This window comes from Bombus pascuorum, chromosome 2 (genome assembly GCF_905332965.1).
Source record: "Bombus pascuorum chromosome 2, iyBomPasc1.1, whole genome shotgun sequence".
Lineage (NCBI taxonomy): Eukaryota > Metazoa > Arthropoda > Insecta > Hymenoptera > Apidae > Bombus > Bombus pascuorum.
Window position 1 is genome coordinate 13,562,176 of NC_083489.1, and position 18,576 is coordinate 13,580,751.

Genomic DNA, 18,576 nt, shown 5'->3' on the forward strand with positions numbered 1-18,576 from the left:
CTTAACTACTAATGGCCAAAAAAAAAAAAAATTCGATTACCAGATTCTTCGGTCGCCAGATTCTTCGATCGCGTTGTCCGTTTTCAAGGTCTGATATAACAACAGCAAGATAGCGATGCTCGTTATTTCCAAGAAAATTCACCACCACGAGGGACTGTTCGTTTATTTTTTGCGATTTAGCGGGGGCCCTGAGGCGAAATGGTTTACCGGAACGACGTGGTTCTGGCTCGCGCTGTGAATTTTCCCACACTCGTAAAACGTCGCAGAAGCAACAATCCGAAACTGGCTAAGCCGCAGACGCCCGCCGATTTTGTCAATAAGGAACGATTGTTTAGATTCGAGCGGATACTGGGCAGTAAAACGAAACGATCCGCAAACAAGACCGCCTGCGCTTGCGGGGCAGTATCGCCGATAAAGAGGAAAGGCTTCTGCGGTTGCCCGATCCTGTAAATAAAACATAGGAAAAAATCTTTCTTCCCAGCCCAATCACCGAAAGACGCTCATAGGAATTTTTATATCTTTGCATTCTTCTTTAAAATATTATATAAAGAAATTCTTTAAGAGTTTCTTCTAATGGCAATTAAAATTCCTATAATCCTATCTAAAATTATATATAGTTTAGAAAAATTTGCTATAACTGGAAAAATAACTACTCAATATTTTGATCTAAAATTTGAATGAGTAGGTAATATTACTTGAGATAATCTTGACTTTAAATGAAATTAATTAAAAATCTTTTATAGGAGTTTTATATATTATAGTAGTATATTTCATATACTTCTATATCAATTTAAAAATAATAAAAAGAAATTAAAAATATCCTGATAAAACTAGAAACTACAAATATAAAAAAGTATACTAGTATTGAATAAAAAATAGAAATGTACTTTCTTTCAGACGAAAATTATTTTTACCATCTGCCGCAGCTTCTGTAAATGTTTTTCTTTACTTATACCATCGGAATGATTTAAGGAACGGAAAACAGGGGCGCAGGATTAACACCACGAAGACAATTCTGGTTGTTTTCGAAGAACATACCGAGGATGCCCGGGATACGAGACCAAGGTACTTTGGAGCTTTGAATACGCTAATCCGCCGGTTCCTTCCGCCGTCAGATCCACGGTGATTTGTTTCTTAATATTTCAAGATGGAACGAAGCTCGAAGGACGGCACCAGAAACGGCGAACAAACAAATAACGACGTTTCTTCCCTCAATCTCTTCATCTTCGGTTATGGCCGTAGCTGTAGCTTGGCCTCTTCAAAAACACGATTGAAAGAAATATTTTTAAGTTACTGAATCGTTAAAAATTACCAGCGAAACGTTATTTCATGCGATGATATTTTTTTAGATAATCTTCATGAATCAAGGTTTCATAAATTTGGAAAAATATTTGACTATAATAAAAGTAAGAGTATTTATAATAGAATATCTTGATGTTGATTTGTTTTAGTAACAACAGCATGCTGACAACTAATGATCACTAAGAATGAGATAATAATAGTATTAAGAAGAATGTGAAAACAAACCTAGTAAAAGCAATTCAAAAATAAGCGAAGAACATATCTTCGTTTAATAGCTGCATTGATAAAAGTATATTCTCTAAAAGTTTATTGATAACGTTTTATCTCAATTGTAAAATAGATCTATAAGAGTAGAATAGGAAAACATAGATAGCTTCTGTTTAAAGGATATTTACTTTGACCGATTATAGATAATATAATTATATAGGATGATTGTAAATAACAAAATTTATAATACAATTTTATCTTAAACAAAAATTTGATAAACCTGAAACATGTAGATCTAAATTATTCATGATACAATTTTAACTTTCATATACAACTTTTATAGATCTGGAATTTACTAAGATAAATTTTTAATAAAATAGATTTTAACAAGATTATACGTGTATAATCTGGATTTCATTGATACAAAATTTATATCTAACTCACTTACAAATTTTCCAAATTTATAATAATCAGTAGTTAGCAGTTAGTAGTTAAGACATACGATAGTTCCAATATTAATTATAACGTTAATTTCTAGTCCAGCAGAAAGTGAATCGCGAAACTTCGTTGGAAAAGGGGTGACTTGACGGTTTTCCCCCTAGTCAAAGTCACCGTGGACCGCTAACGTGGAAGAGAGGGTAGCGAGCACAGAAGAGGAAGACAAGAGCGGTTCCAAGAAGCGGCACGGTTTCGGTATAATTACCGCAACTTTGTTTACATATCGGCTCGTTTACTGCCGGCGTGGGTGTTGGGACAGCATATGTGTAAATAGCAATAAAACATGTACCCACGGGTCTCAGATAGGTAACGCGACGCCTCCCTCGTATTGAAAACGCGCGAACGACGTACCTCCAGGAAGCCACGATGGGCGGAGCTGGTCCATCCTCTGAATCTCCGTGTCAAATTAAACACCCTTCGTTAGAGAATTGGTCTAACCAGCCGCAAATCGTAGTCAGTTCTCGACGTATACGAACTCGGACCAGTTCGAGGCGGTTCAGTGTTCCCAATCTTAAAACCATTATACAACGTTTAACACCTAGAAGAACCAGTCGTGTCATTTTAACACGTTAAACAATCAGCAAAAGTAATTATTTTTATTAAGAAGTACAATTGAGGATATCAATAGAAAAATGACACAAGTGTGTCTCTCTTTTAATTAGCTAGATAATATAAGAAAATTTAGTATTATTTCTTTACATATGTAAGTTTAAGTTTATTAATATTGTGGACGGAAGACGTAAATCTACCTCTTTCGTTTACTTTGCATTGGACATCTTCAGTTTGGTCAATTAATTTACCTTCCGATTTTCTGCGGAAATCGAAGTTACATACATGCGATTATATACCATCCACAATATGTTACGGAATTAACCTCATTAATTTTTTGAAGATATTGTCATTGTACTGTTATTGTACTACTTTCCCCCCTGGATGATTCAATTATTCATAAATTTTCTTCTTGGTGTTGAACAATTGAATTATAATTTCTGGTGTTGGATTACGATATTAGATCATAGAATTAATTGTGAATGATTGTGAAGTGCTCTAGGTGATTGTTCAATCTGAAAGAATGCATGGTTCGACTGTAGAGGTACTCGAGGATTTTCTTGGATCTTGTTGGTCCTTGAAGACAAAAGAAGTGGACACAGGGAACAAAGTGCTTGCGATTTAGGCTATTTACTTGTGAAATTGTATCTGTGAATCACAGTCTCGAAACGATTTTTGAAAATTTGGACAATGGCACTGGTAATAACGATGAGAACGAAGGTCGACGAGAATAACGCGTAAGAACATGAAGAGAGGAAGAAGATAGTGAAATTGTATGAAACTACAAAGATTTCAATTTTATAATAGGCTTCTAAAAAAAATCCAATACTCTAAATAATAAAGAATTCAGTTTCGATCCTAAAAATCCAAATAATAATAAAAATTCTAATTTCGGTCCCTCATAACTTGAAGAAATATCGATAGCAATATAAGAAAGTGCACCAATATCAAATGTTTTGATCATTCCATCTTCTAATGGAGCCAAACAGCTACCAAAACCACCCCTGCTCCATGTCGAAGATTTACAACTGCGATCTACGCAGAAATTACGAATTTTGGAGCACAGAAGAAACATTTCCAACAATGTGTCCTCTACCAAGCTGCTATAACTTAGTCCCGGATGTGTTGACCACGAGGAGCGTGCCTCTTTCGTGGGACCTTCCCCTGCTAAGATACAAACCACAGCCACGCTATGAGAAACCACCATACTCATACATCGCTTTAATAGCCATGGCAATCAATTCTTCGCCTAAACAAAGACTCACCCTTTCAGGGATTTACAGATTCATTATGGATAGGTTTCCTTATTACAGAGAAAATCGTCAAGGATGGCAAAACAGTATAAGGCATAATCTGAGTTTAAACGATTGCTTTGTGAAGATACCAAGGGATAAAGTGATTGGAAACGATAATGGGGAAGATCAAGCTGGAAAAGGAAGCTACTGGACTTTAGATCCTTCTGCAAGCGAAATGTTCGAGCATGGTAATTATAGAAGAAGAAGGATGAGGAGGCAACGAGGATTGACGCAGGATAAACAGGAGCAGCATCACACGGTGGTCTCGGTATGCAAAATGAAATTGAGTTGTGTCTTTAAAAAATTTTATTTTACTATTTCTTTTTTCTTTTTCATTCTTTTCTCCCATTTTTCTTTGTTTCTTCTTTTTTAGTTTTCGAATTTGGTTTGAGAACTTCTTACAGTGCCTTCTTAAAAAGAAACTGGATCTACTTGATCCAAGTGTTGGAATAATTTTTAGATGATGTGGAAGATGATTATATCTTTTTGTAAATTTATACCTTGTTATTTTAGGTTTCGCCGGAAATCATATCCAATTTGACACGCAAGGAAAAAGATGAACAGAGATGTGAAACAATTGAGAAAAACACTGAACAAACTCAAGGACATTGTGTAAAGTCGATGATGTTTACGATCGAGAATATCTTGCGAAAATCCACGAACGAATCTCCTATTTAAATAGGAACTATATATTTTTAATATCAAAATAATTAATTGTAAAATAAATAAATAATTGATTTGATATCCTTATTGTATACTTCTTCGATATACTGAATTAAGGTTATTGAAAATTCTTAAATACAATATAAAATAAATGCTGTTTATTATAAAAATGTGCTTACTTTTCTAATTATATATCGCATGTTGCGTATAAAGATTAAAAGTATTATTTAACGATTAATCTAAAATATGGTACATTATATACAAAATTATAGTGTGTGTACAAGGAAGACTTGTTGTATATAAGAATTGTGCTATTTTTCAGCAATTAAATGTTTTTTTAAGTTGAATAATTTTTTAACTTCTAGAATGTAGTCTTTAAAACACAACAGCAAACGAGAAATAACAAATCTATAACGATCCTTTTACAAAACGTATGGTATATGCAGATTATACCTAATGAAATTAAATAATATTTAGTATTCACATGTGTATAGTACATATCAATAAACTAAGAAGAGCTATTTTTTTTTAGTATCTTAAGTAGTAAAAATCTCATCTATTTCTGACCCAAGAATATATAATATTATATTAGAATTTCTTATAATATAGTAAACCTACTTTAAATATTTTTGTCTTATAGAGACACAGAATGTATTTTAAAAATGCATTAACTTCTGTCATATATTTATCTCGATAATTTTATCTTACCAACTTCCTTATCAACTTCTTATCATCAATAAACAATGATTTCAGGCGTTTGAATTTTTTCTCATTAATTCTAAATCAGAATCCATCATATCCTTTACAAGACCCTAAAATAATACTTCTTAATACTATATTTATATTTATATATTATTATATATTATTATATATAAATATAAATATTTACTATATTTATGGATATATTTATATTTATTATAAATATTAACATCAAATTTTTTAATAATTAAATACCTCAAACGTAACAGTAGGTTTCCAGCCAATTTTCTCCTTCGCTTTGTTAGCATCACCCAAAAGTACATCCTGTACAAGCAAATATTTATAATTAATTTATAATGTGACAACATTGTGTAGTTACTGTTATATGTAATTAATGCTTACGACTTCCGTTGGACGGAAATATTTAGGATTCACTTTAACCAATACTTGTCCTGTTTGTGCATCCTGTCCTATTTCATTTATACCTTCACCTTCCCACTTAATAGTACGACCTACATATAGAAATGCTGCCTCCACAAATTCTCTAACACTATGTGTTTCTCCTGTTGCTATAACATAATCATCCGGAATTGGCTGTTGCAACATCAACCACATTGCCTGTAAAGTATACAGATTTTAAGAAACTTCCTAAATATTTCAAGTATTATAAAGAATAATATATATTTTTCTTACTTCAACATAATCTTTTGCATGTCCCCAATCTCGTTTAGCATCTAAATTTCCTAGTTCGAGAACATCTTGTAAACCTAACTGTATCTTCGCTATAGATCTAGTTACTTTTCTTGTAACAAAGTTCTCTCCTCTACGAGGACTTTCATGATTAAATAATATACCATTACATGCAAACATATTATATGCTTCTCTATAGTTTACTACAATCCAGAAGCTATATAGTTTTGCGCAAGCTGAAATTTTTAATATTCAAATTAATGTTATTTTAAAATATATTAAATTAAACGTAAGATAATATTTATATGTAATCACCATACGGTGAACGAGGGTAAAATGGAGTTTTTTCATTTTGTGGTACTTGAGTTACTCTGCCATAAAGTTCAGATGTTGACGCATGGTAAAATTTTACAGATTTTTCAAGGCCACAAGTACGTATTGCATCTAATAACCTAACTGTCCCTACTGCATCTACTTCAGCAGTATATTCACTTACTTCAAAACTTACCTATGAAAACATAATAATACATTACCAAATAAACTCTTATAAATAATCATAAAATACAGTTTCAAAAATAGATGTGTACCATGACATGACTTTGAGCAGCAAGATTGTAAATCTCTGTTGGTTGCACAGAACTAATCACTTTAACTAAACTACTGGAATCTGTCATATCACCATAATGAAGCTTCATTCTGCCTTGGCGGTGACATTTTGGATCTGCATAAAGATGTTGAATTCGAGCAGTATTAAAAGAACTAGCTCTCCTAATTATACCATGTACATCATATCCTTTTTCTAATAAGAATTCAGCTAAATAGGAACCATCCTAGAAAGAAAACATAATAATATCACAAATTGAAATAATATAATTTCCAAACAGAATACAAAAAATTAACACGTATCTATGAAAGATAGTGTTGTATCACAATAAAATTTTACGGAACAAGTGTAATAGATACATAAATATTTTCTATGATAAGTTCCAAATACAGTCTTCTTGAGCCACTATATATCAACAAAGTATGAAATGGCAACCTTACTTGTCCGGTAATACCAGTAATTAATGCGACGCGTCTTCTGCCGTCAGTTGCCATCTCGATGCACTATTAAAAACTTGTCTTATTGTTCTACAATATCGTTCAATTTTGCCAACCTGTCCGAACGTTATCAATACTGATAAGATAATTTGTTGCGTTCATTCATGTGCAATACATTCGGCTGCTAGCTTTAAACCTCACATTATAGATATCTACAGCAATACAGTTAATAGAATAGGTACGATAACCAATAGAAATTCAACACTCTGAAATTCTGAGTTTATACAAGTGGAGAGAAGAAAAAGAATAATATTTAATTTAGAATTAATAAAATTGTATTACTTGATTTAACAATTATATATCTCTCATTTACTCCAAATTAAACTATATTACTTTACAGATGCTATAAATAATAATGAGACTATACTATATGCGAGAAATATGTATTTTATTAACGAATTTTCAATGTTCCTATCTAATTCTTTTTAATATCCAACTAAGAACAGTATTTATTTGAATATTTCATTATTTAATAGAAAATGATAAAAGCTACGAATCTTTTGAACAACTCAACACGTATGATGCTAGAATTGCGCGCCTAGACATTTATCAAACATAGTGGGGATAAAAGTGGCCAATTAACAAGGTAATAGTATAATCTAAAAGTATTAGAAGTTATACAATATGTAAGGCGTAAGTATGTTATATGTGTTTTAGAGTTCTTTTGGAAGTATCCGTAATTTGTCGTATACTTACAAAATTTAAAAGTAATTTTATTGCCATTGGTGTATTCGTGTAGAGATAAGCATGAACTAGCCAATCATAAGTATGACAATCATACATGTTTATGTGTGAGAAAAGTGCTGTTTTGCTTGCCATTTTCACTGCAAAGTGTATTGTCATTCAGGTTGAGGAGTGATTAAGATTTAGTTTACAAAATAATATTAAAGAAAATGGCTCTTTTAAGTGAAAATTCGGGAAGATCGTTACCTGATTACGAGACACAAGCAGCAAAAATGAGAAGTTTCAGTCCGTACGCTGATAACGGAGGGTAAGTTGTACATAACCTATATCTTCTTAATATTAATGTATCATATTTATATATTTTATTATATTTTTCTATCATAAATAATATTTGAATTTTAATTAATGCAATAATATAATTATTCAAACTATTACAAATTCATTTTATATACAAATTTCTTTTATTATAATTATAGGAGTGTCATAGCCCTTGCAGGAGATGATTTCTGTGTAATAGCAGCAGATACACGTCTCAGTACAGGATTTTCCATTTATACACGTGAACAACAAAAACTCTTCCCTTTGTCATCTAAAACTATTTTGGGTTGTTCAGGCTGCTGGTGCGATACGCTCACTTTAACTAGACTTTTGTCTGCAAGAATGCAGGTAAAGTTTGATGAAGTTTCATTTTTAATTACTACAATTTAATGTTAAGGTATTTCTTAATAATCTTAATAATTGTTAATAACCTTTTTTGTATATGATAGATGTATGAACATGAACACCAAAAAGAAATGCCAACATTAGCAGTTGCACAGATGCTATCAACAATGTTATATTATAAACGTTTCTTTCCTTATTATGTGAGCAACATTCTTGGTGGATTAGATGAGGATGGTAAAGGTTGTGTATACAGTTATGATCCCATAGGACATTGTGAAGTAACAAAATATAGAGCAGGTGGTTCTGCTGGTGCTCTTCTGCAGCCTCTTCTGGACAATCAGGTAATGAACAGCAGTACTATTGTTATATTAAATTAGATTGTAACTACTTATCAAAGTAATATATTTCTTTAGATTGGATATAAAAATCAAGAAGGTGTTGAACCTGTCCCTTTAACTCAAGAAAAAGCTGTTGCAATTATAAAAGATGTTTTCATATCAGCTGCAGAAAGAGATATTTACACTGGTGATTCTATAAGTATCAAAATTATAACAAAAGATGGCATACAGGATTCTACCTTTGAATTGAGAAAAGATTAATGGAATGAAATAAAATTTATATACTATCAAATTTCTATATGAATAAAGTTAACGCTAAAAAAGTATAATTAATATTTATTTAATAATTTCTTATCTTTATATACAACTATTGTGATTTGTATCGTATTATACATTGAAATGAGTGTGTATGTGTGTGTATAAATGCTATCAAACCAATGATTTGTATGCATACACATATAGACCTTTTACTTCTATTTGCATTAATACTATTTTATTTAGCCTACATTAACCAAATTGTAAAATATTATTCATAGATGTATATCACAATAATAGTAGTCGGATGTACTTTAAAAATATAACAAAACGGTACACAAATTATAATTCATAAATTAATGTTTGCATACTTGAAGATTGAACACATATATAACTTTTAAAAATTAAATAAGAATGTACTCCTTGTACTCTGTACACAAAGGCGTACTATAACAACCTACTTTACAATAGACAGTAATATATTTAATAAAATAATATTTTATTTTAAAGTATATAATAAAATAACTAAAGGTAAAGAGTGTGAGAATCATTCTCAATCCTACAATATTTCTTGCAGTTCTGTGTAGGGAACAATATATAAAGGTAAGAAATACAGATTGTTCCTCTCAAGATTCACTTTTTATTCCCAGGAAGTGATAATGGTTTACCACGATCTTTACCACGCAATTTGATTCCCAACACTTTCTCTATTTTGCCGATCACCATTTGATTTGGAATTCCACGACCTGCTTCATAATCATTGATGACCTGTGCCTTTTCATTTACTTTCTATATAGAAAAGTAACAAATATATATAAATATATCTTACATAACAACATAAATAAGTATAAAAGTTACATAAATAATAACATACTGTCGCAAGGTCTTTCTGAGATAATCCTTTACTTTGTCTTCCCTGTTGAATTAATTTACCAAGATCAAGTGGAATTTTGTCATGTTTTAATTCTTCTGTTTCTCTGTCCAACTTAGCTGTGTTTTTAGTAGCTACATGTTGTTTATTTGTTCCTCCACCCCCTAATAAAAAAAAGAACAATTTATTTATATAATTCAAAAGAAAAAATAATTTTCTTATTAACTTTCAAATAAATTAGAATGTATATAATATGCTAAGAAAAAAATATAAACGATATAATGAAACCCAATGTCTTGTATTGCATCATAATATTCAAACATATGAAACATGTTTTGAAATGAAATGAAATTTAAACAATTGTATGTATACATATACATATGTATTCCTAAGATTTAATAATACAAATTTTAAAAATACACGATTTTGAGAATTACATACATTTTGCTTGTGTTTCAATCACAAATCCTTGACGACGTGCAGCATTTACTGCCTGTAAATAAATACAATTACACAACAATAGATGTTGGTCTAGGGATCATCTTAGACAAAATAGATGGAAAATATCTACCGTAAAAAGTTACCTGTTCTGATTTAAGTACTGAAGCTTTTGGTGGACGTTTTCGTAATGTAATAGGAGCGGTATTCCAGTCTGACATATTGAAAAAAGTTGAATATGCCGATAGAAATAAAAAATTATATTATCAATATCGCACGTAATACTATCCACATCCACTATCGTATATACTTGTTCTGAATCTTCCAGTAACTTCTCTATACGTTCCAAAAAGCACGATTTAACGTACGGACCCAGAATCGACCCATACACAACCAAATTGTCCAATTCCTCGCATACTATTTCAAACACACGCTTCGAATGATACAATTTTTATTTTTTATTCGTTTAACTATAAATTTTTACTGAAAATTTACTAGATATTAATTTTTGCAATAGGTCGTTTGTTATGCAAGATCATACACTATTATACATAGATACAATTGATTTTCTATATTTACGAAATGCGTATAAATCAAATGACCGCGGTGTTTAAATAGCTATAAATATATTATTCAAAATTATAACGATTTCATGTATAAGCAATTTCTGCGAATGTTTCTTGTTTTATTGATTTTCGTGTTTAATTGATAGGGATCATTTGTAAAGTTTTTTTAAAAAATGTCGAATAAATTTTACAATAGGTAACAAAAAAATTAGACAGTGAATCACATTTACACATTTATAATAAGTACGGATAATTAACAATAAATTCAAAAATATGTAATAATTATACTATGGATCATTATACATTTATAATACATATGGATAATTGACAATAAATTGGAAAATATGTAAAAACTAGACCACGGATTTTTATATATTTATAAAAAATTTTTAAAGTCAATATTATACAAAATCCTAATATGTAAAATTTATAAAATATCAAAACTAAAATGTTCGTTATAATATTTAATAGATGAAACAAATCTCTATTTAAGCTCCACTTCTTTATAGTCAGCTTTATTAAAATATGAAATTAGATAAACATCCAAAGTCTAATAATAATTTACAATAAAAAAGTAATTACTAATTCTGTAAAAACATAGAACTTTCATTATTTCCTTTAAATTGTAAAAAAATAATAAATTATTAAAGAGACAAAATTTGGTAAAACTAGATATTTTTATAAAATCAATTTTATTTAGAAATTTACTAACAAGTGTTCGTAGAAGTTTTATAATATTCGATGATACAATTATGTTTGAACCATTATAAATTATTGTTATATAAGAAAGAGGGCAGAATATATTCATCATAAGCAAATTTAATAGTCTTTTTTTTTTTTGTGGACCACATGATCACATTTATCCACCAAATACGTTACCAATCGTAACGGTTTGTTTTCTTATGTGCATGATTTGCTAAGTTGCTGTGTCCTGTATTTTACATTGGCGATTTGGAACGTTGATTTGTTTGAAATATTTGAAACAAATGAGAAATGTCTTTCATTCGCACACTTTGGAAATGTAATTTTGGTCCTCGCCTTTTTAAAGTTTATGAAATAACATGGATCGGTCGTTTAGTTGAGGTATTTATTAATAATTGCACACAATTTATTAGACTAGTGTATTTTTAGGTTATGTCTTTATTAATTTATTTCAGAAATCATATGAGCCTAACAGTTTAGAACGATGGGGTGATCAAATCGTAATTTGGGTGAGTATTTCATTAAAAGGAAGATTATATTCAAACTTTGTTTTTAATAACATAAACTGATCCATTAAGAATATTAATTGTGTTTCTAGAGATTGATATCATTAATCATCAATAGACCACGGATTTTTATGCAAATTCATATTCTCGAAAATATAATTAAAAATGTGGAACCTTTGTAAAAGATTGTTTTATTACCAAGTGTTATAGAAAGCATTATATTTTTGATGCGTCATATATTTTTTTATGTTATTGCAATTTTGTATTTTCAGTTCTCATATAAATGCATAAAAATTTGCAGTCTGTTAATTATGATAATTGTTTATCATGAAATTAATTACATAATGGAAACAAATGTCTTGTCTGTGAAACAAATCTGTTAATAAATTTATTTTAGTTTGCAGCAATTTGGTCCATACGTCTATATGCAATTATTCCATTAGTGACTATCTTTTTGTATCAACATAGCAATTCTATAACCGAGTATATTTCTTTCTTGTGTAAATTAGCAGCAAGTGCTAGTACAATTTTTATTGCATCATTAGCTGCTCGTGGTTGTTCTAGAGCCAATAATCCAATATATTTGAAATTCTTGAAAACACTGAATGAAGTAAATGCGCATTATACTGGCGAAACAAAGCAAGAACTTGATAAATATGAATTTGAGTTCTGGGCAAGACCTGTAGATTTTGACATCAGAGATATAGAAAAGTACATATTCTTTTTACTAAACTAACATCAAACTAATATATATCTGATTTTAATGAATAATTTTTTTAATTTGTATTTATAGGGTTACAGCTAAAGAGAAGTTGACTTTAGAAAAAATTGCAGCTTCTAGTGGTCGTATAAAAAGGCAAACTGGTAAAGAATTTATATGTACATTGCCTTGTAAGTTTTTATCATATATTGTAGCTCAGACTTTTGCTATTAAGATGATATATCCTGGAAGTATAACATTTCTTAACTGGGCATTTCGTAAGTTATATAGATCATTATTGTATACATTGTATTATCTTTTATTTATTGATATAATTTATGATTAATATAGGATCTACACTTCTAAAAGGAAGAATACATTTAATAAAACATGGTGGGGAAAGATACAAATTGTTAACTGCAGATAATAATGAAATTGATGCTATATTCATTGACCGACGTAACAAGTAATGTAAACATTAGTAACGTTTCTTTCTAAAAATATTATTTTGTGATACATTATCCTTATCTATATTTATATATTAATTTTATAGGAAAACAAATGGTAACATGTTGGTTATCACTTGTGAAGGAAATTGTGGATTTTATGAAACTGGTATTATATCAACTCCAATGAGTAAAGGATATTCTATATTGGGTTGGAATCACCCAGGTTTTGGTAGCAGTACTGTAAGTATTACTTTTGTATCAAACTTTACAACTTTTTATGTTGATACTTTGATGAGAAGAATTGCTGTTACTTTATTATATCTCATTTTAAATTGCAAAGATGAAATTTTGGCAATGTTACAGTTAATATCAATCATGTATGTAAATTAAATATAATTGAAGTAATGGCAAGACTTCTCCTTCAGTCAAACTACGATTATAACATGATAACAGTAAGACATGAAAATGACTACAAAGGGTGCGCCGTATCCTCTTCAAGAAGAGAATGCTATCGATTGCGTAATGCGCTTCGCAATCGATCATTTAAAATTCCCTGAAGAACAAATAATTGTTTATGGTTGGAGTATTGGTGGATACACTGCAACATGGGCTGCTATGAACTATCCTTCTATTCAAAGTTTGGTAAGATCACTACATCACACATTTTATACATTAATTTAATTCAAATTTTATATAAATTGTTTGAAAAATAAAATTATTATATAAAGAAGTTATTACATTTTATAGGTATTAGATGCTACATTTGATGATGTACTTCCATTAGCTATTATGACAATGTCCTCGTCGCTAGAGGGTTTGGTACGAAACATTATTAGGGACTATTTCAATTTGAATATTGCTGAGCAATTAAATAGGTATTATAAAATTTTACTGAAGCATCATGTATATATATGGACAAATGTATAATTTTTGCTTCTTTTTAAAGATATAATGGCACGGTATTGCTTATACGAAGAACAGAAGATGAAGTAGTATGTACCCCCAATGGTAATAATTTATCAGGAAATCGTGGTAATATGCTGCTTACAAAACTTTTAATACGACGTTATCCACATATTTTTGCGGAAACCTCAGAGTGTGCTACACTTTTAGTGAGATTTTTATCTGCAGATATATCTACTAGAAGTAAGAAATAATTTTAAAGATTATTAAATACAGATTCCAAGTTAATCTTCCAACATTATTATGTAATGATACATATCAATATTTTTTATAGAATCAATAATCGAAACAGCAAAGGTTGATGAAAAACAATGTTTGAAACTTATTGGAGCAGATATAAAAAAAAATGGTGATATTGTACAGTATCCCTCCACTCTTGGAGAAGACTGTGATTCTACGACAAAACAACAGCTTATTGTATTTCTTGTATGTAAATGTGATTAAGGAATGTGTAAAATAAATATCTAATAATTTATATCTTTATCATTTTAGGCAACAATGTATATGAAGGATCAACCATCATCACATTGTACACCATTAGCAGTGGATTTGTTTCAACCTGGTTGGAATCCTGCATCTGCAATGTCAATAACAGAATAAAAGTTCCATGATATTATGACATGACTAATTACTAGGAGTTTTATTCAAGATTCTTATTCTTATGGTAATAGGAACTCTTAAGAGTCATAATAATTTTTAATGCATTTGACGTTAAGTTTTATTGATAAACGTTATTTATTCTGTAGAATTTCAATCTGTTTTTTATATTCCAAATTGATAAAGATACCATCTTCAACTAAAATTTTTGTATTTATCACTTGAGTTTTATACTCCGTTCAATGAGTCGAGTCAATAAAGGTAAACAACATCCGTGTGCTAGGATTGCTAAGCACATGATAGATACAAAGGATTCTAGTTAATAGTTGGTAGATGTTGATTTTCCTTTTCTCCTTTGACTTCTCAGGTTTATGATATGCATAATGCACAATGTGGACTGAGAACTTGGTCAAAATTTGGTTTACACAATTTAAAATATTTTGTGTAAACCGAAAAATGTTTACTATACCAAGTAGTTAAATATATGATGAACAATGCATCAATATTTTCTTCTGCAGTATCTAAAGGTTGTGAATACGCTCCTACCCAGTCACGTGCGTCTGTTTGCCTCAACTAATTCGACTCGCTGAACAATCTACTAATACAATTTCGGTATTTGTAATCTAGAAATTTGTATTTATAATTAAGATTTTTACTTTAATGAAAAAGAAAATCGTAAGTAATAAAATCGTGCACAGTAATGTAATTGTTTATATATAAAAAAACTTGTAAAAATTTGATGGAACACTTTTATTTTGCAAAAATTTATAATTTTTATTTTTACAAGTTGCAAAGCATTTAAAAATAAATAGATATATCTCATATATCATATGTTTTGTAAACCAATTATACAAAAGATAATTCAATAATTATTACGTACTTTGCATACGATTTAGAACAGCTTTAAGAGAGTTTTTTGAATTTTCAAACGAATCCATAACTTTTTTTTTGTTCACTTTTACTGGATTTTCTAAAAAAAATTTCAATGTACTTCGTGTCTCTTGTAAAAAATAATCTTTTTGACTAACTGTTTCTAACGCTTTGAAACATCCTTCCAAATTCCAATCAATTTTCCCACTATTTTTATCTTCAGCCTGAAATATAAAACAAATCCCTTTGTCTGAAATACATGTAATTCAAGGACATAAAATACTTACTTTTATTAAACCTAGGTTGACTAGCAATGTATTATTCCAAACAGAAATTTGATTATTTTCTGTTACAAAAGAACATAGTTTTGAATATAAAGCATCTGTAAGATACTGAGTTCTTAGTTTCACGTCAGCATAACCAGTTGTACTGAGTGCTGATACTTTCATAATTATTCTTGTAAACTCTTCAATGAATTTTAATTCAGGAGATGCATCATTCTCCGACAAATTCTGAAATGTAAAAAAGGGAATGTTAAACATAATGCAATGCTGGCAATGTTAATAATAAAAATGTAATATTATTTACTTACTTTGGCGTGAGTTATAAAATCTTGCACTACATCATCCGGTAATAGCAATAACTTTTCTCCTGTTGGTGATTTTAAAAATTCCACAATAGTTACTTTTGGTGGTACTATGCTGCCATTTATAATCATGTCCTTGTTATTATCTATATTTTCTTTGCTTTCATTTTCACTTTCATCTTTTTCATCACTTTCTTCATCATCTTCCTCCTCATCTTCTTCATCAGATTCTTCGCTATCTTCGCTCTCATCATCATTTAATGTACCTAATGATCCAATTCTTTCAGAAATTATAAGCGAATCGCGCAAAATAGTACGGCCAGTTTGACCAAAATGGTTTCCATCCAATTGTAGGGTTATAAGACGTTCTTTTTTAGCCATAGCAAGAGCTATGGGATTGGCACCCCTTGTTCTGATTTCATTATAACTTAAATTAAGTTCTGCGAGTAATGGATAACTCCCTTCAACTCCTAACGCTTCTGCTAAAACTACACCACCTTGTGTTTTGAGCAAACAATCGCCAAGATTAAGTTGTTCTAAATTTTGAAAGTTTGGTAATGCTTTGGCAATTGCTTGGGCTCCTTTTGGCCCAACAGTATTATCATTGAGATTTAAAATTCGCAATCCAGGATTAGAAGACAATCCATTGGCAAGTGCTATTATACCTTCATAGTATATACCATTTTGAGGCATAACAACTTCTTCTAAACTGGTTAACTTTTCAAAAACAGATGCCAATGCTTTTGCACCATCGTTTTCCAATCTATTTCTTCCAGCCACAAATACTTTTAGTGCTAAGGCAGATGATCCTGAAAGATGTTCCAATATATTAATTTATTTGTTTACTTCAATAACTAACAGAATGAATGATAAGTCTTACCTCCCTGGAAACTATTATTATAACAATCCAATAACGCTTTTGCCAATATTTTTCCACCTGATATTCCAAGTCCATTGTTATTTAACCTCAGTACACGAAGAGTGTAACAAGAACTAGAAGTTAGGAAATTGGCTAATCCTTCAATACCAATTGGGCCAAAAGCATTATCACTTAAGTCAAGTTCAAAGAGGCGGGTACCAGCAATACACAGCGCAGAGCCAAGATATTCAAGAGCTTTTGGTATTTCTGTCTTTACACGGCCAGTAAACATATCTTTCCAAAGAGCACGTTTCATTAATGTACCATTTTCTTGTAATGCCTGAGCTACAGCTTTGGCTGCAAGTGGTCCTAAAGTGTTGCCTTCTAAGTCTAAATACTCCAGATTTGTACATGCTCGTATTGCTTTGACTATTTCCAACGCTAATTAAACAGAAAATTAAACATTTAGTTCACATAACCTTCAAAGTGTTTATACAATATCGTATAATCTTCTAAAAAATACTAAAAATGTACGATAATAGATTGTATAAACTGAAATAGTGAATAACTTACCGTCTTCTTCAGTATCAAGTTTAAGCGATTTCTTTGCGAAAGAGACACCGTTACCGGCATTATTTTCAGTAACATCTTGTAATTGTGCTTTAAGATCGTTCAAATTGAACGACGACATTGTTTGAGCTACTGAAATGTAATCACACTTTGTAATGACCAACCTTTTTTTAGTGTTTCTTCGTCACATAAAGTGTCAAATAATTCGGAGTACAAACACTATTCTTGAATAACACTTAATTTCGAAGCTTATTCATAATGTTGATACAAATGCAATGCATCACCACGCGGTAGTAAACGCGGGAGTTATATACCAACTGTTCAAAAATTCATATTGTAATTTTCTCATACTACACATATCGTATGATATGCAGGCATATATACGTATATGTGAGATTTTCAGCCAATGCGCGTGCTTACATTTATGATTGTTAGTCCATCAGGAATACGTCATAGAAATTGTCACAACAAAATGCAGATGTGTATTATGTCGTAATAAAATCTACTTATCTATATATTGATGTATTATAATTATTTGTACTATTACATAATTATATAGAATAAAATGTAAATTAAAAAATGTAAACGCAGCTTTATTTTTATAGTGTTATAGTCTAATAATATTGCTCATTAATATTCATAAAAGATTCCTTTTATTAAATAATGTACATATCTGTTATTACCTCTCTCTTGATACGTTGCAAATGTGGATCGAGTATCTGCCTTAATATCTCTGACGCAAACTTTAAATGTTACACAATTCTATATGTTTGTGCGTTTTATTGTAGTTTCATGAAGATAAAGATCTTAATAAAGATCTTCCTTTTTAACAAAAAGAAACCCAGACAGTAGTACCAACAGTTCAATTAAATGAATTTCGCGCGAAACATATCAACCAATCTATGTTCCTCATCCTCTTAGGCATACGCCCGCAGTTGCAGTTACCAATGCACAG

The 18,576-nt window shown here is 30.2% G+C and overlaps 6 protein-coding genes across 11 annotated transcripts; 3 read left to right on the top strand and 3 right to left on the bottom strand.

Moving 5' to 3' along the window:
* Positions 1 to 183: 183 nt before the first annotated feature.
* Positions 184 to 7,269, bottom strand: LOC132916582 (GDP-mannose 4,6 dehydratase). 5 transcript variants are annotated; one of them, XR_009660132.1, is made up of 9 exons: positions 6,948 to 7,269; positions 6,491 to 6,733; positions 6,219 to 6,411; positions 5,907 to 6,139; positions 5,616 to 5,831; positions 5,469 to 5,537; positions 2,359 to 2,517; positions 1,039 to 1,256; positions 184 to 444 (listed from the first exon to the last, which is right to left on the bottom strand). XR_009660132.1 is itself a non-coding variant. In XM_060976695.1 (7 exons), exons 1-7 carry the CDS (start codon positions 6,999 to 7,001, stop codon positions 2,428 to 2,430), a joined length of 1,098 nt encoding a protein of 365 aa, XP_060832678.1. In that variant the 5' UTR covers positions 7,002 to 7,269; the 3' UTR covers positions 1,958 to 2,427. The 5 variants fall into 5 exon arrangements, 3 of the variants coding, with proteins under 3 accessions (XP_060832678.1, XP_060832680.1, XP_060832679.1); XR_009660131.1 differs by lacking the exon at positions 1,039 to 1,256; XM_060976695.1 differs by lacking the exons at positions 184 to 444; positions 1,039 to 1,256 and having other exon boundaries at positions 1,958 to 2,517.
* Positions 2,517 to 4,780, top strand: LOC132916586 (forkhead box protein I1-like). Its single transcript, XM_060976704.1, has 2 exons — positions 2,517 to 4,119; positions 4,365 to 4,780. Exons 1-2 carry the CDS (start codon positions 3,532 to 3,534, stop codon positions 4,527 to 4,529), a joined length of 753 nt encoding a protein of 250 aa, XP_060832687.1. The 5' UTR covers positions 2,517 to 3,531; the 3' UTR covers positions 4,530 to 4,780.
* Positions 7,270 to 7,691: 422 nt separating the features above from the next.
* Positions 7,692 to 9,018, top strand: LOC132916587 (proteasome subunit beta type-1). The gene is made up of 4 exons (XM_060976705.1): positions 7,692 to 7,995; positions 8,165 to 8,354; positions 8,456 to 8,692; positions 8,765 to 9,018. Exons 1-4 carry the CDS (start codon positions 7,898 to 7,900, stop codon positions 8,948 to 8,950), a joined length of 711 nt encoding a protein of 236 aa, XP_060832688.1. The 5' UTR covers positions 7,692 to 7,897; the 3' UTR covers positions 8,951 to 9,018.
* On the bottom strand, positions 9,010 to 10,781 carry LOC132916589 (endothelial differentiation-related factor 1 homolog). Its single transcript, XM_060976707.1, has 4 exons — positions 10,400 to 10,781; positions 10,257 to 10,308; positions 9,819 to 9,979; positions 9,010 to 9,733 (listed from the first exon to the last, which is right to left on the bottom strand). Exons 1-4 carry the CDS (start codon positions 10,472 to 10,474, stop codon positions 9,578 to 9,580), a joined length of 444 nt encoding a protein of 147 aa, XP_060832690.1. The 5' UTR covers positions 10,475 to 10,781; the 3' UTR covers positions 9,010 to 9,577.
* Positions 10,782 to 11,707: 926 nt separating this feature from the next.
* Positions 11,708 to 15,154, top strand: LOC132916605 (phosphatidylserine lipase ABHD16A). Its single transcript, XM_060976744.1, has 11 exons — positions 11,708 to 11,902; positions 11,977 to 12,030; positions 12,425 to 12,738; positions 12,821 to 13,005; positions 13,079 to 13,193; positions 13,281 to 13,416; positions 13,654 to 13,818; positions 13,924 to 14,051; positions 14,123 to 14,322; positions 14,414 to 14,565; positions 14,632 to 15,154. The coding sequence occupies exons 1-11, from the start codon at positions 11,813 to 11,815 to the stop codon at positions 14,737 to 14,739; spliced, it is 1,647 nt and encodes a 548-aa protein (XP_060832727.1). The 5' UTR covers positions 11,708 to 11,812; the 3' UTR covers positions 14,740 to 15,154.
* Positions 15,155 to 15,471: 317 nt separating this feature from the next.
* On the bottom strand, positions 15,472 to 18,572 carry LOC132916602 (ran GTPase-activating protein 1-like). Of its 2 annotated transcripts, XM_060976739.1 has the most exons (6): positions 18,305 to 18,572; positions 17,625 to 17,753; positions 17,073 to 17,492; positions 16,199 to 17,001; positions 15,894 to 16,118; positions 15,472 to 15,830 (listed from the first exon to the last, which is right to left on the bottom strand). In XM_060976739.1, exons 2-6 carry the CDS (start codon positions 17,740 to 17,742, stop codon positions 15,609 to 15,611), a joined length of 1,788 nt encoding a protein of 595 aa, XP_060832722.1. In that variant the 5' UTR covers positions 17,743 to 17,753; positions 18,305 to 18,572; the 3' UTR covers positions 15,472 to 15,608. The 2 variants fall into 2 exon arrangements, with proteins under 2 accessions (XP_060832722.1, XP_060832721.1); XM_060976738.1 differs by lacking the exon at positions 18,305 to 18,572 and having other exon boundaries at positions 17,625 to 17,959.
* Between the last annotated feature and the right edge of the window lie 4 nt (positions 18,573 to 18,576).